The sequence below is a fragment of the Danio aesculapii genome, chromosome 2, assembly GCF_903798145.1.
Source record: "Danio aesculapii chromosome 2, fDanAes4.1, whole genome shotgun sequence".
In the NCBI taxonomy this organism is placed as follows: Eukaryota; Metazoa; Chordata; class Actinopteri; order Cypriniformes; family Danionidae; genus Danio; species Danio aesculapii.
Window position 1 is genome coordinate 35,071,431 of NC_079436.1, and position 14,360 is coordinate 35,085,790.

The 14,360-nt window shown below is 35.1% G+C and overlaps 1 protein-coding gene across 1 annotated transcript in view; it reads left to right on the forward strand.

Moving 5' to 3' along the window:
• tnr (tenascin R (restrictin, janusin)) overlaps positions 1-14,360 on the forward strand; it is a 249,180-nt gene that overhangs the window by 226,691 nt on the left and 8,129 nt on the right. The window contains exons 19-23 of the mRNA XM_056478025.1: positions 332-464; positions 2,346-2,497; positions 5,646-5,742; positions 12,842-13,003; positions 13,930-14,093. Coding sequence (XP_056334000.1) covers positions 332-464; positions 2,346-2,497; positions 5,646-5,742; positions 12,842-13,003; positions 13,930-14,093 — 708 coding nt within the window. The remainder of the gene's footprint in view (positions 1-331; positions 465-2,345; positions 2,498-5,645; positions 5,743-12,841; positions 13,004-13,929; positions 14,094-14,360) is intronic.

A 14,360-nucleotide genomic window follows, 5' to 3' on the forward strand; every position in this document is an offset into this window, starting at 1 on the left:
CATCATGGGTTTTAGACCTGCCAATCATATGGCAGAAAAACACTGGGAGGAAATGCAGTATTGTATGAAAAGCACCCAACAGTAAGCAACTTGGGATCACAACAATTTGTCAGGCAGTTCCTAAAGTGATTGTGATCTGTTTTCTGCTTGTTTATGAGCAATATCTTTCTTTCCCACAATGCTAAGAGCTGCTTTTCTTTGTACTCCATCAGGCATGTTTTCACAAAACCGCTTTCTGCCACAGAGTGGTTTTATTGTTTAGTTTTGGTGTTTGAGCAAAAGCTAATGTAGTTATCCCTGCGGATTTTATCTGTGTTTGGTGGTGTTTTAGGAGCTGATCTTAGATGCGGAAGACACATGGATTCGTCTCGAGGGGCTGGCGGAGACCACCGAATATACTGTGAGACTGCAAGCTGCCAGAGGATTAGAAACTAGCGCTATTGTTTCTACATCTTTCACAACAGGTGTGAATCCTTCACATCTCCTGTAAACTTTATATGGGGTTTGTTCACCTCATTAGGTGCAAATACACATTATAAGGTACAAATCAGTGGTGACACCATTAACAAGTTCACCTAAAACCACATGAAAGTTTGGAGAAATACAAAAGTAGAACTGATACATTTTCCACTGGGGATGTTTCTTTAGTACACACAAATTTCAAACTGTCAATTTTACGGATTGACTTAAAGGGACAGTTCACCTAAAAATTTTAATTTACTCAGTATTTACTGACTCTCAAGTGGTTCCAAAACAACAGTTTTTTCTGTTAAACACAAAAGAAGTTATTTTTGAAAAATGGTATAAACCTGTAACCATTAACTTCCATAGTGGGAACGATACAAATATCACAGAAGTCAATGGTTACAGGTTTCCAACATTTTACATAAAAAAAAAACTCAAAGTGAAACAAAGAGTAAATTATGACAGAATATGCAGTATTGGGTGGGTTAGTATTATTTACTAAATGTACTATTGACTATAGTATTGCTAAAGTATTGAATATACTATGTACGTCAGGGCTGCCCAAACTCAAACCCGGGGGCCGGTATCCTGCATAGTTTCGCTCCAACTTCCTACAACATACTGTAGCTGCCTGGAAGTTTCTAGTATACCTACAAAGAGTTTGATTAGCTGCTTCAGGTTTGTCTATTTGGACTTGGAACTAAACTTTGCAGGACACCAGCCCTCCAGGACTGAGTTTGGCCACCCCTGATGTAAATAGTATGTTCAATACTTTAGACAAACAAAAACAGAAAATGTAATTTAGTACTAACTTACTCATCGTCAGGCCAACAATAACATTTTTTGCTTGGTTATTCATAACATGCAAGTCAATGTCTACTGGTAAATTGACGGTCAAAAAAACAGACAGGACAAATAAAATTCATATCTGTGATTTCTAACAGAACATTGAGGTGTTATGAACCAAAAATGTCTGTGAGTTAACAGTTCGGTTTCATTCACAGACCCAACATTTCCCTTCATACGACCTCAGAAGAAGCCAAATTTAATTAGTTTTGCCTGTAGTTTGCCATGTTTTTTTATTATAAAAGTATAACTGTTAAATGGTTAGTTTACCCAAATATTTAAAATTCTATAAATAATTATTACTCACCCTTATCACCCTAATCACCATTATGACCCCTGATTTATTAGTCTATAGAACACAAATTAAGATATTTTAGATTAAATCCGAGAACTCCCTCATCCTCCATAGACAGCAATGGTCCCAAGACCATTAAAATGGCAGAAAAGGAGCTAAAAACATTCAGTTCAATACATTCAGTTGTTGAACTATTATAATTTAAAGCTCCAAAAATTATTTTATGTGCCAAAAAATATTGGCAAAAAATATTTCTTAACATAAAAAGCTTGCCTATATCCTAAATAGGATTGATAAATGAAAAGCTAATTTTCATATTTGTATAAACTGGAAATAAATATGTACATTACTTATGCAAAACAAGTTTACATTCAGGCCTCTACAGGAGACCAGCTCCATTGTCTTCAAATCTTTTACAACAGGGGCAGATATCCCACATCTCCTGTAAACTTCAAATTAGGTTCATTCACCTCATTACATTCCAATGCACAATATCACATCAACAGCATAAAGTACAAATCAGTCTCGACACCTTCAGCGCATCTGTGCACATTGCTCATTTAATGCCTTGTGTTTCTGTGACTTTACAAGCAACCTTTCTCCAAATATAGTATTTCATAACACCAACACATTCACACTTCACTGTGGTCGCAAATCACCTCTCATTAACCTCCCAGTGGCCCCTCGCTTTGTTTAGCTCTGTTGTTTTGAATATTTCTCAACCCTTTTTCTTCCACAGGAAACCGATTGTTTCCAACGCCACAGAACTGCGCGCAACACCTCCTAAATGGAGAGACTCTAGGTGGGATCTACACTGTCTACGTCAACCGAGACCTCAGTCAAGGCGTACAGGTTTACTGTGACATGACCACTGATGGAGGCGGCTGGATAGTGAGTGAGAGATCTGACCCTATCTGTTTTGTGCTAATCATCTGGCATGATTTACGCGAAATAGCTTGTTATAGATCTGCCAGATGTGGAATACAACAGATTAGACCAATTTTCAAACTGGTTGGAAAAACAAAAGCTCATTGAAATTATTGTTTTACATATTATTAGTGGATGAAATGTATTAATAATTGTATTTATTTGAATTTTAATATTATTAATTAGAGTATATTAATATCATTGATTATATACACTGCCTGACAAAAGTCTAGTTGATTATTTAGAAAAGTGGCAGAAGGTGGATTTTTTTTTTTGATAAATCATCTGTTGAACTGCATCCCAATCATCACAAATACTGAATAAGATCTACTGAAACTCAAGTTTGGTGATGGAAAAATCATGGTTTGGGTTTACATTCAGTATGGGGGCAGCCGGAGAATTCAAGACATTTGTGCTGCCCATTACATTACAAACCACAAGAGAGGGCAAATTCTTCAGCAGGATAGCTCTGCTTCCCATACTTCAGCCTCCACATCAAGTTCCTGAAAGCAAAGAAGGTCAAGGTGCTCCAGGTTTGGCCAGCCCAGTCACCAGACATGAACATTATTAAGCATGTCTGGGGTAAAATGAAGAAGACGACATTGAAGATGAATCTAAAGAATCTTGATGAACTCTAGGAGTCCTGCAAGAATGCTTTCTTTGCCATTCCAGATGACTTTTTTAATGAGTTATTTGCAGAGGTGTATGGATGCAGTCCTTCAAGCTCATGGGAGTCATACACAATATATTTTTTTCCACTGCACCATGACATTATATTCTATACTGTACATTATTTCTGTTAATTGACAAGACATTTATCTAAGCAAAGTCATACCTTACTCTCCTAATTAAATAATTAAAAATCAAGGCATGATCATATTTTATTTTGGTAAAATAAGCGTAATCTAGAGGCCTTGCCTTTCATATAAGCCATTTCTGATACCAAATGATTAACTAGAAGTCAAGTTATTATTTGCTGTTCCTAAAACTTGGATAGGCGACAACACTTTTTTCAGGTAGTGTACTGTTCATATCGGTTAATTGCATTCATTTAAATACATGTATTACATTTTTATTTAATTACTAATTACTTATCATATACAAGTTCATATTATTATGTAATTTATATAGATCTGTTATTAATTGTATTATTTATTAGTTGTTAATTTAATAATAGTAATAACAATTAACAAAACAATTAATATTGTTTGTATATGCTATTAATATGAAATAATAGTATTTATTGGTATGTATTTATTTATGCACTTATTTTGTTATTTAGACATTTTATTATCACAAACAAGATAAGCTCTACCATTCCATATTGGGGGGCTGGGGAATTTTATTTTGGCCATTTTTTTTTTCAGCTGAGTTTTTTTTTAACCAGACAAACGGCACTTACATCAGCGAAGGTCAGACTATTGATTTTGCTATTCACCTTGAACCATATTGTCTGTCCTAATAAAGTTATCACCCAATTGGCAAATAACTATAATTGCCTTTAGCACTTTCCAAGAGTACATTTTAGGACCTGCCATCTTTCTCCACCCAGAGACCAGTATTCAGAACACAGCATATGCTGGTGATTGCCCATTCTGCTCTTTACAGCTGGTCTTTACTGGTCATGACCACCAACACAGCTGCCTTTATTGCAGATTCAGTCAATAAAAGGACACTGTTGGGATACATTGTCATTCAGGTGCTCCATATTGCCCCAAAACACAATGGGCCTTGTTCAAAAATCACAAGCAGAACATGGTTTTGTGTAATTCTGATGTACATTTTCAGATATTTCAGATATTTTCCAAATGTTAATTGGTATGAAAGAAATGTACATTGTAGGTGCTTCCTATCATGTGTAAATGTGGTGTAAAACCTCTGTGTTTCTCTTGGCAAACTGAATACACAAAATTTTTAATGCAATGGCTTGTCACCCAGCCGTTCAGGAAATTGGAGAGGGATTGAACAAATATGCCGATCAATCATCCTACTATATTTGTACAACAACTCAACTACAAAGGAGAAGTACATTTTACTGTCTACTTCATTTTCATCTTCAGAAATATTCTTCAAAATAAGATGCTGAGAAAGCATACTGTTGCAGGTTGAATTGTAGCAACTATATTGTCAGCTGGAAAAACAATGTGCTGCCAAAAACAGCGCTAAAAAAGGCGCGACCAGCTGGCCATTTTTAGTCAAGAGCTTGACATTTTGAAGCTGGCTTAAAATGGTTTGGTGTAGGGCTGCATGCTATTGGAAAGTCTGACATTGCAATGTTTTTTTATTTTGCTGTATATATTGAGATAAGAATACAATTTCACCAGTTGACTTAATATCTCTATTTGGAAAGAATTTATAATGTTAGATCGATTGGGATGATTCTGCAGTGGGAGTGCATCTCCATAAAATCTAATAAGCAATCTATAAACTTTTTGGGGTCCCCCCCGACACATTTTCGTTGTGGTCTGTGCTATTTGCAGTGCATTTCTGTATTTTTATGCATAACATTCCATGAATACAATCAAAAAAGATACAAAAAAGCGTTTTGTCATTTCCAGAGTCTAACAGAATTCAAGTACAGCACCTGAATAAGAAAAATAATACCTGAATGCTTTTAAAATCATTATACAATCACAAGCATCAAAAACACACGCAAATGATGAATTATAATACATACTCAACATTGCATATATCCTGTGATGTGACTATTGCGAATGATCACATTGCGATATCAATGCTGAAACCATATATTGTGCATCCCTAGTTTGGTGGACCTTAATGGTATATTCAATATTTATTTTTTATTTAAGTCTTTTGTGCATTTTAAGTTTCTGGAAGTAACTTGCATAGTTATCATTTTTAAGGGATTATGCTTATGGTGAATGAGTGTGTTCTCGCATCCTATTTCCGAATGACTGGAATTCATTAACATACATACACTTTTAAAATCTGATGTTTACGATGCAATCCAGAGAACAGTTTTCATGAAGGCCTGTGTTTTGCGTATTTCACTAATTTTACTATTTTATTTACTGAATGAGGCCCATTATACTACATTTAATTGGTTTATAGTGTTGTGCGGCAGCTAAAACCTCTGATGACTGTGTTTCAGGTGTTTCAGAGACGTCAAAACGGTTTGACTGATTTCTCCAGAAAGTGGACTGACTACAAGATCGGCTTCGGCAACCTGGAGGACGAATTCTGGCTCGGTGAGAAGATGTGAAATACACTTGAATTATAGACAGAGCAGTTACAGCTGTCTGGAGAAAAGGCTGCTACATGATGAACCTTAATAATACGCCTTCTTTAGGCCCCATTAATCTCTAAATTTTCAGCACTTTCTTACAAATGTGTTTTATTCAAGCATACGTCTTGAAAAATGTAAGTCAGCCTAGAGTGCCCTTGACTAACAGTCACAAGTGTGTTTCATTTAAAACAAGACACTGCAAGTGAGTAGGGTACAAAAATAATAATAGTTATCACCATACTTGATTTGAAATATGTGTACGTTTTCTAAAATGTGTTGTTTAATTATGCAAATTGGCTATTATTTAATTAAATATACACTAATTTGCATACAATTCTAGCTCAATGATCTGAACACTGGATGAAGTCAAAGTATCTCTTTTTATCACACAAGAAGGAAAAATATTCACAACTGTTTTGTAGAGCGGCTCAGTGGTTAGCATTGTCGCCAGTGGCGGTTTATTGCACCCTGGACGAAACCCCTCCAAACATCCCCCTTAACCCCAAGAAATAAAGACACTATGTGGTTGATTTTATATATATTTAAAATATTTAAATATATATTTTAAATATATGCATTTAAAATCATTATTATAAATACATTTAAATGTGTTTATTTATTTTCAATAAATATAACAATTTGTTTATTATTATTATTATTATTATTATTATTATTATTATTATTATTATTATTATTATACAACTATTATTCTAAAAATATCAGAAATCAATTCTAAATGTAACTGAACAACAATGTAAAAAACACAACTGGAGTAATATTCTAAGACTTTTGCATAAATATTAATGACAGTTTTTTGAAAATACCAAAAAAATAAATGTTTTATAGAATTATCTGTAGTCTTAGACCCGACTCATGACCTAGAATTAATGTTATGAAGTCTACCTCCCTGCCTGATTTTTCCTCCTTTCTGCTTCATAGCCATGTTTAGTCAAAGTATCATCATCATCATATTATGTAAACTTTAGTTTTGTCGACTAAACAACTGGGATCAGGATTAGCGTGTGTGAGGCGCGATGGAATGGCTTTCTGCATCAATTTGTTTTCATCATGCGTTGTTTCGGTTGCACATAAAGAATAACAAACTTGTTTGAGTTGTGAATTGAATTGTGAATAGCCCCTAACGTCTTTATTCTTGGATAACCACTCAATACACTTGCATAAAGTAAATCTTATCTCAAAGATTTTCCTGGGGCACTTTTTTGTTTCCCCCATGCCGCCCCCAGCAAGATGCCGCCCTGGGCGATCGCTCATATTGCCCATGCCTAAATCCTCCACTGATTGTCGCCACACAGCAAGAAGATTGCTGGTTCGAGCTCGGCTCAAAATTGGCCGTAGTGTATGTGTGTGAATGCGAGAGTGTATGGTTGTTTCCCAGTGTTGGGTTGCGACTGGAAGGGCATCTGCTGCATAAGCCATATGCTGGATAAGTTGGCAGTTCATTACGCTGTGGCGACCCCTGATAAATAATGGGACTAAGGCAAAGGAAAGTAAATGAAAGAATTAACTGTTAGAATAAAATGTTGTACATAATTAGGCAAAATATGAATAATAATAAAAATAGCTCTGTAAACAATTTTAGAAAAAATATATACATAGAAATAAAACTGCAGTTTGGTGAATGCAAATGTTGCTGAAGTGAAGATTTACTCATTTTGAGAATTTTTTTTTACAAATATATACATTATAATTTAAGTCTAATTCACAGGGAAATACACACATTAAAAATGGGACTGTTTTCTTTCCATTAGAGTGAAAAACACTTTATGAAAAAGCTGCAAATCTCAAAGCTGACAGTGTTTTTGCCTGCAGTGTCTTGCCTTAAATAACAGATTCCAGTACTTAGCCTAACTTGCTCCAGGGACACTGTATAGCTCTCCTATTTACTTGCATTATACAGAGGCCACTTTCAAAGGATAGACAGTGTGGTGCTGCTCTGAATAAAGATGAAAATAACACAAAGTCTTCTAGCGCCACGAGAGGCTGCATCAAAGCGTAGTCCTTTGAAAATCCTCCATGTGCCCTCATACATGCGGTATCTGGTGTTTGTATGAGCCCTGTGCTTCAGGACCCCTCCGTTTGTCTTGGTGACTCTCGGCTTTCAGATTCTATTTAAATGATCCGCTAATTATTTTCATCAAAATCCAATTTGATGCTGAACAATAGAGAGCCTTTTTTTCTTTTTATCCCTGATGCATAAATCTTATTAGAAAGCTATAATTATATTCATTAAAATTCAGAGGGAAAAAAGTAGCATTTGAGCACGGCGAGGATTTTATAGCATTGTCTCAATTACAGATAAAAAATAAACATTACAAATTATGCCTCTGCAGACATTTACGACTGGATAATATGTCTAACTATATTTAGTGTGGAAGGAGCTCATTTGAAAGATTTCGGCTCATGAGCAGAAAGTAAATACTGTCTGCAGAGTGCAGCTCCTCGCCGGTACTTTTGAAGAGTGGTTTCTTAATACACTAGGACTGTAAAGGTACACAGAAATTATGGTTTAGTACATACTTATATGGCTGCACGGTGGTGCAGTGGGAAGCACAATCGCCTCACAGCAAGAAGATCGCTGGTTTGAGCCTCGGCTGGGTCAGTTAGCATTTCTTTGTGGAGTTTGCATGTTCTCCATATGTTCGCATGGGTTTCCTGTGGACATGTGGTATAGGTGAATTGGGTAGGCTAAATTGTAAGTAGTGTATGTGCGTGAATGAGTGTGGACGGATGTTTCCCAGTGTTGGGTTGCAGCTGGAAGGACATCCGCTGCAAAAAAAATATATGCTGGATAAGTTGGTGGTTCATTCCGCTGTGGCGACCCCAGATTAATAAAGGGACTCAGCTGAAAAGAAAATGAATGAATGAATGACATATATTTTGAACTCACTATTCAGTATGCCTTTAGAAGAGAAAATGTTGCTGTTTTTACTACGCTGGCTACAAATGACTTCATTTATAATTACAATTTTCTAAAGCATACGAAATCTCTCTTCTAATGTAGTATACACAAGGCCCCTAATACTTACACACTGTTATATTGTTAAAAGGGTCAAATGTGACACTTATTTTGTGACAGCTATCATTAAAGGTGTATGATCAAATATTGTACACAGTGATCTGTCTCGCCACATCAAATACAATCAAAACAGCAGTTATTGCTAAAATTTCCTCATTAAATGAAAAGAAAATGAAAAATAAGTCACAAAACAAATCTTGTGATTTGAGTTACCCTATATAGTTTCTAGTGACATTTGATTGGTGCAGCAGCTTAAAACAGCATAGACTTTAGAGGATTCATGAATCATTACTGATTTAACATGAAGATACAAAAAAGTTTCAAATGTATTTCTGCTTTTATTTACATCGTGCTATGGTATTACATAGCAGGCAGATGGGTGTTTTGTGTGATATGCATCTATTGGGCTGTATACCACATCATAACCACATGATAAAATCAGTCATCATGATCAAAATAGACTATTCTGTATACTGTGCCACAGATCTGAATTTCCGTTAAACATTTAGTTAACTTTGCAAAGGTGTGAAACTTGCTTGCATCTGGTGGAAATGCGATGCAACTGTATTGTATGTTAACGCAACCTGTTGTATGTATTTGTGTGTCACCAACTGTATCTATTTGTTATACTATAGCTACTGAAATGGCTAGTTGTTTCTGTGCAGAGGGTTTTGGTTTGATTTCCAACCCAGCTGTTATGTAATGCCCAGGCTCTTTTTCTTTTATTTTATTATGCAAACATTCAAACTCCACACAGAAATGCCAACACAGAAATGCTCGAACCAGCGACCTTCTTGCTGTGAGGCAATTGTGCTACCCACTGCACCACTGTGCTGCCCGCAGTACAGTACAAATAGATAATAATAAAAAATTAAATAAAACCTTCCCAGTGATGGGTTGCAGCTGAAAGGGCATCCGCTGTGTAAAACATATGCTGGATAAGTTGGAGGTTCATTCCGCTGTGGTGACCCCAGATTAATAAAGGGACTGAGCCGAAAAGAAAATGAATGAATGTACTGTACTGTATTTTTAACCATATTTTTGCAACTACAAACACCGCCATTCAACATTTTGAGCTCATTTTTATTCAGCAACAATGCATTTACTTGATAAAATATTACAATAAAGACATTCATAATTGTACAAATAAAAAAATGTTTTAAAAATTGTTGTCTTTTAAATAAATGCTGCCTGTTAAACGATGACAAAATATTAAGCAGCAGAAAACTTTGCCATCACTGAAATTACACTTTAAAATACATTAAAATAGAAGTTATTCTAAGTTGTTATAATATTAAAAAATCCTTGATCAAATTAATTCAGCTTTGGTCATCAAAGAAGGCCTATTTCTAAAAGATTTTAAACAACCCTAACATTTTGAACTGTAGTGTATACTAATGCAACAATGTCAGTAAAATATTAATAAACCCGTATCCGGAGACATGGGTTATACTACTTCCACCAAAACATTCAAGAATTACAAAAGGTTATTCAGCAACTCATAAAGAAATCATTCATTTTAATACCCTGCATCACCCTGATATATTGAATTATTGAGAGCATTTTTACAAAGCAGCCTGTGCAACATGCATTTCTTTTTTTAGTTGCAACCTTTTACTGACCTGCATCGCCAACAAACACTGTCTGTTCATCAGCTACACAAACTGTTCTGGCCTGCCCCATTCAGGCATTCAAAGCAGAGAGCAGGTCTGTTTTTGCTGTGCTGTTTCTCACTGGCCTCTCCTTGTATTTCCTCACCTGGTCATGACTCTCAGTTTCTCCTGAATGGTGTGTTTAAGTAATGGAGCTGGAGTTCAGCCATGCAGACAAGACAGTAATATAGAGATATGGTGTTATGGAAGAAGGCACAAAGTCATTCTGAGAAGTAATAGACTCCTCTACTCTGTTAGGCTTTATTCCAGGACATTTTAGTCTAAACTTGTGGAGGGGAAAAAAGATTTTAGAAAACATTTTAGATTCTGACTGTTTGTACACAGAGGACATAGAACTAGTTCAGTTTATTTTCAGTTTCTGCTTGACATTATCCAATAATAGAACAATAATTTTTTAAGAATATAATCTCAGTTGGTATTCGCAAAACTTATAATATAATAATAAAAATATATTGATATTGATATTTACATTGAGCATCACATTGGTGCAGTGGGTAGCACGATCGCCTCACAGCAAGAAGGTTGCTGATTCGAATCCCGGCTGGGTCAGTTGGCATTTTCTGTGTGGAGTTTGCATGTTCTTCCTGTGTTCACGTGGGTTTCCTCCAGGTGCTCTGGTTTCCCCCAAAGACATGTGCTACAGGTGAATTGGATGAACCAATTTGGCCATAGTGTCAGTGTGTGAATGTAAGAGTGTATGGGTGTTTCCTGGTGTTGGGTTGTGGCTGGAACAGCATCCGCTGTGAAAATCTAATTATTTTTAAAACAGATCTAATTATATTAAAAATTAATTAGTGTTTATTAATTATTAATTAGTGTGTAATCAAATAAAATGACAGAAAAAAGGTATTAAACACATGAAGAAAGGGAGGTATAGAAAGGCAGTGAAAGCCCAGACAGTAGCTGAAATCTCTCAGGAGCTATTCAGCAATCCTCTACCCTTCGTCATTGTAGATTAATATCAGCTGCTTCAGTCCAACATCTGCATTATCAGAATAAAACCAGAGTGGACATTTCAGCAAGACAATGATCTAAAACACAGCCAAGAAAATCAAGCTGTGGAATGGCCAAGCCAATCACCTGAGCTGAATCCAATAGAAAATACAAAATAAAGGTCAATTTAAATATAGACAAAACTCAAAGAACCATCAAGATTTTTACACTTTGTTGAAGTCTGTGATAAAATCACACTTAGCAATGTATGTGACTTCATTCTACAAGAGTCGAGAGTCGTCTTAAAGCTGTACATATTCATTTTTATTGTATGCAGTCCCAAAAATATGTATGGTACAAAATGTTTTTAGTCAAATTATTACATCTTTTTTTTTCTTTTTATCTTTCTTTATTCAATAGTGCAAAAGTTGTGTAAAAATAAGTTGTTATAATACTAATACTTCTACTAATAATAACAATATAGGTGCAGGTACAAGTAAAAGTACCATACCTAAGCACTGATGCAGTACTTTTACATTGAAACTAAAATTTGTCTATTATGATTTATTTAGGGTAATTAAAACAACAGTATTAAATGTGCACATGCAGTTAAAGTGCATTACTCTACCCAAAATGGTGATAAAAGGGATATGAATCTGTAATATTAAAGTTATCATGCACTGTGTGATGCCTGGCTGATTTTAATCAAGTAAAAATGGTGCCTTGCAGAGATTGTACTGATTAGGTCAGTAAAAATGGCGTTCATGCTGCTAAAATGGCATGCATGCTGCTAAAACTTCAGCGAGTTTTTTTATTTATTTTTTTATCCATACTGTACCCATTTTATTACAACAATGACATCCCTTACATATACTGCACGAGTCGGAAATGTCTGGTGATTTAGATCTTTACCTTCGCTGTTCCGGTTCATCATCCTTCTGCTTCCTGGGTTTAACTCTGTGGCTTTAAATCCTGAGGTGAGTTTAAGGGCTTAGTTACAGTTCAGAGGTACAGCACATCCACGTACTGTAGATAATCATGAAACAGATGGAGTTCTGCTATCAGCCGACATCTACGCTATCAAAAAGTGATTGTGTCTTTAGCTAGACAGGGCATTTCTCCACCACACAGTCAGACAATTTGATTATCTTCAATAAACAGACTGTTTATCTGCAGCTTTTTGCTCCTTATCTTCACAACATATAAGAGTCAGAGAGAGTGTGATGGACCACCAAACAGGAGCGCTGCTTTTATATTAAATTATGAGCTCTTATCAGTGTGCACCATATTTGAAGTCAACATTTTCACATGTTAAGAGGCTGGTGCACAGAGATGGCATGGCTGGGGGATAGATAGTGTTGTAGTTGTGTCTCTGAATTATTTATTTATTTATTTATTTTGAACATTTCTCCATCCAGGCTTGGACAACATTCATAAGATTGCAGCTCAAGGTCGTTACGAGCTGCGTATTGACATGAAGGATGGCCAGGAGTCTGTATACGCCAACTATGACAGGTTTTCTATTGGGGACTCCAAGAGCCTTTACAAACTGAGGATAGGAGAGTACAATGGCACCGCAGGTGAGGCCGGAGAATGTTTTGCCACTGTATATTGACAGAAAATAACTTGTTGGATTCTGTGAATAATTTAAACACTTTTCACAGTTGATATATTTAGGCTGAGATTCTCATAATGCTTTCAAAATCTTCATACTGTTTTTAAATTATTGGTTCAGTCAGCAACATGACTTTTTACTACTAAAACTATATTGCATCTGAACCATATTGTTCTCAGGAATGAATGAATGGCAGACAGTTTCAGTTATAGCAGTTGAGGAATGCTTTAAAATATTACAGTGATTTTTTTTTTAATTATAGACCAAAATTACAGATATTATACAGTATCTTCTCTGGATTTATTGTGCAGTATTTATTAGTTAGGAATTTGAGTGAAATGTTTCATGTTTGTTTTATTCTGTAAGTGATTTTTTTTCTAATTTTTACATTGTATTAAATTTAGAATAACATATAATCTGAAAATTACCAATATTAACCTATTTAATTAAACTGAATTTTATTAAGTTAATTAAATATATACCTCAAGATTACAACGGTTCATTACGCTGTGGCGATCTCTGAAATAAAGACTAAGCCGAATGAAAATGAATAAATGAATGATTGAATGAACCTCATGACTGCTCAAAGTTCATAGTTATGAAACATAAACCTTAATATGTTTACTTTATTAACATTAACTTTCACTTTCCGATTAAAACATTTTATATTTTTTCATACTCCCACGGTTTTTCTAAAGATATTCAGCAAAATTCAACCGTTTGAATTAACCTCATTTGTTAAAATGTGAACAAAATAATGAACATTTTAGTGAAAATATACTGTAAAACACAAAAAATACGCTTTAAAATGTTTATGTTCTTGGTGAAACCTTACTTGAAAGAGTTGTAAGGGTTAAGCTTGTTTTTTTATATGGTCTCTTTTTGGTCCAGGTGATTCTTTGAGCTACCACCAGAGCCGACCTTTCTCTACTAAGGACAAAGACAATGACATTGCTGTCACCAACTGTGCACTGTCCTACAAGGGAGCCTGGTGGTACAAAAACTGTCATCGTGCAAACCTTAACGGCAAATACGGAGAGTCTAGACATAGTCAGGTAAGTCTGATAGTACATAGCACTGGACCAAAATATCTACTATAGTGTATACTCATATGAAGTTTCAGTTCATTTTATAATCTGCAATATTTGTTAGCAAAAATTTTACAATCTATGCAATCTGGAATTTTGAATGAGGATGAAAGATTCCTCAGTTATCTTGCCAATTCTGAAACGATTCAGTCAGAAATTGTTCATTTCATAAAACATACAGAATAATTATTTTGAAGTGAAAAATTTAAATGGTTTTTGTTCGCATTTAGCAAG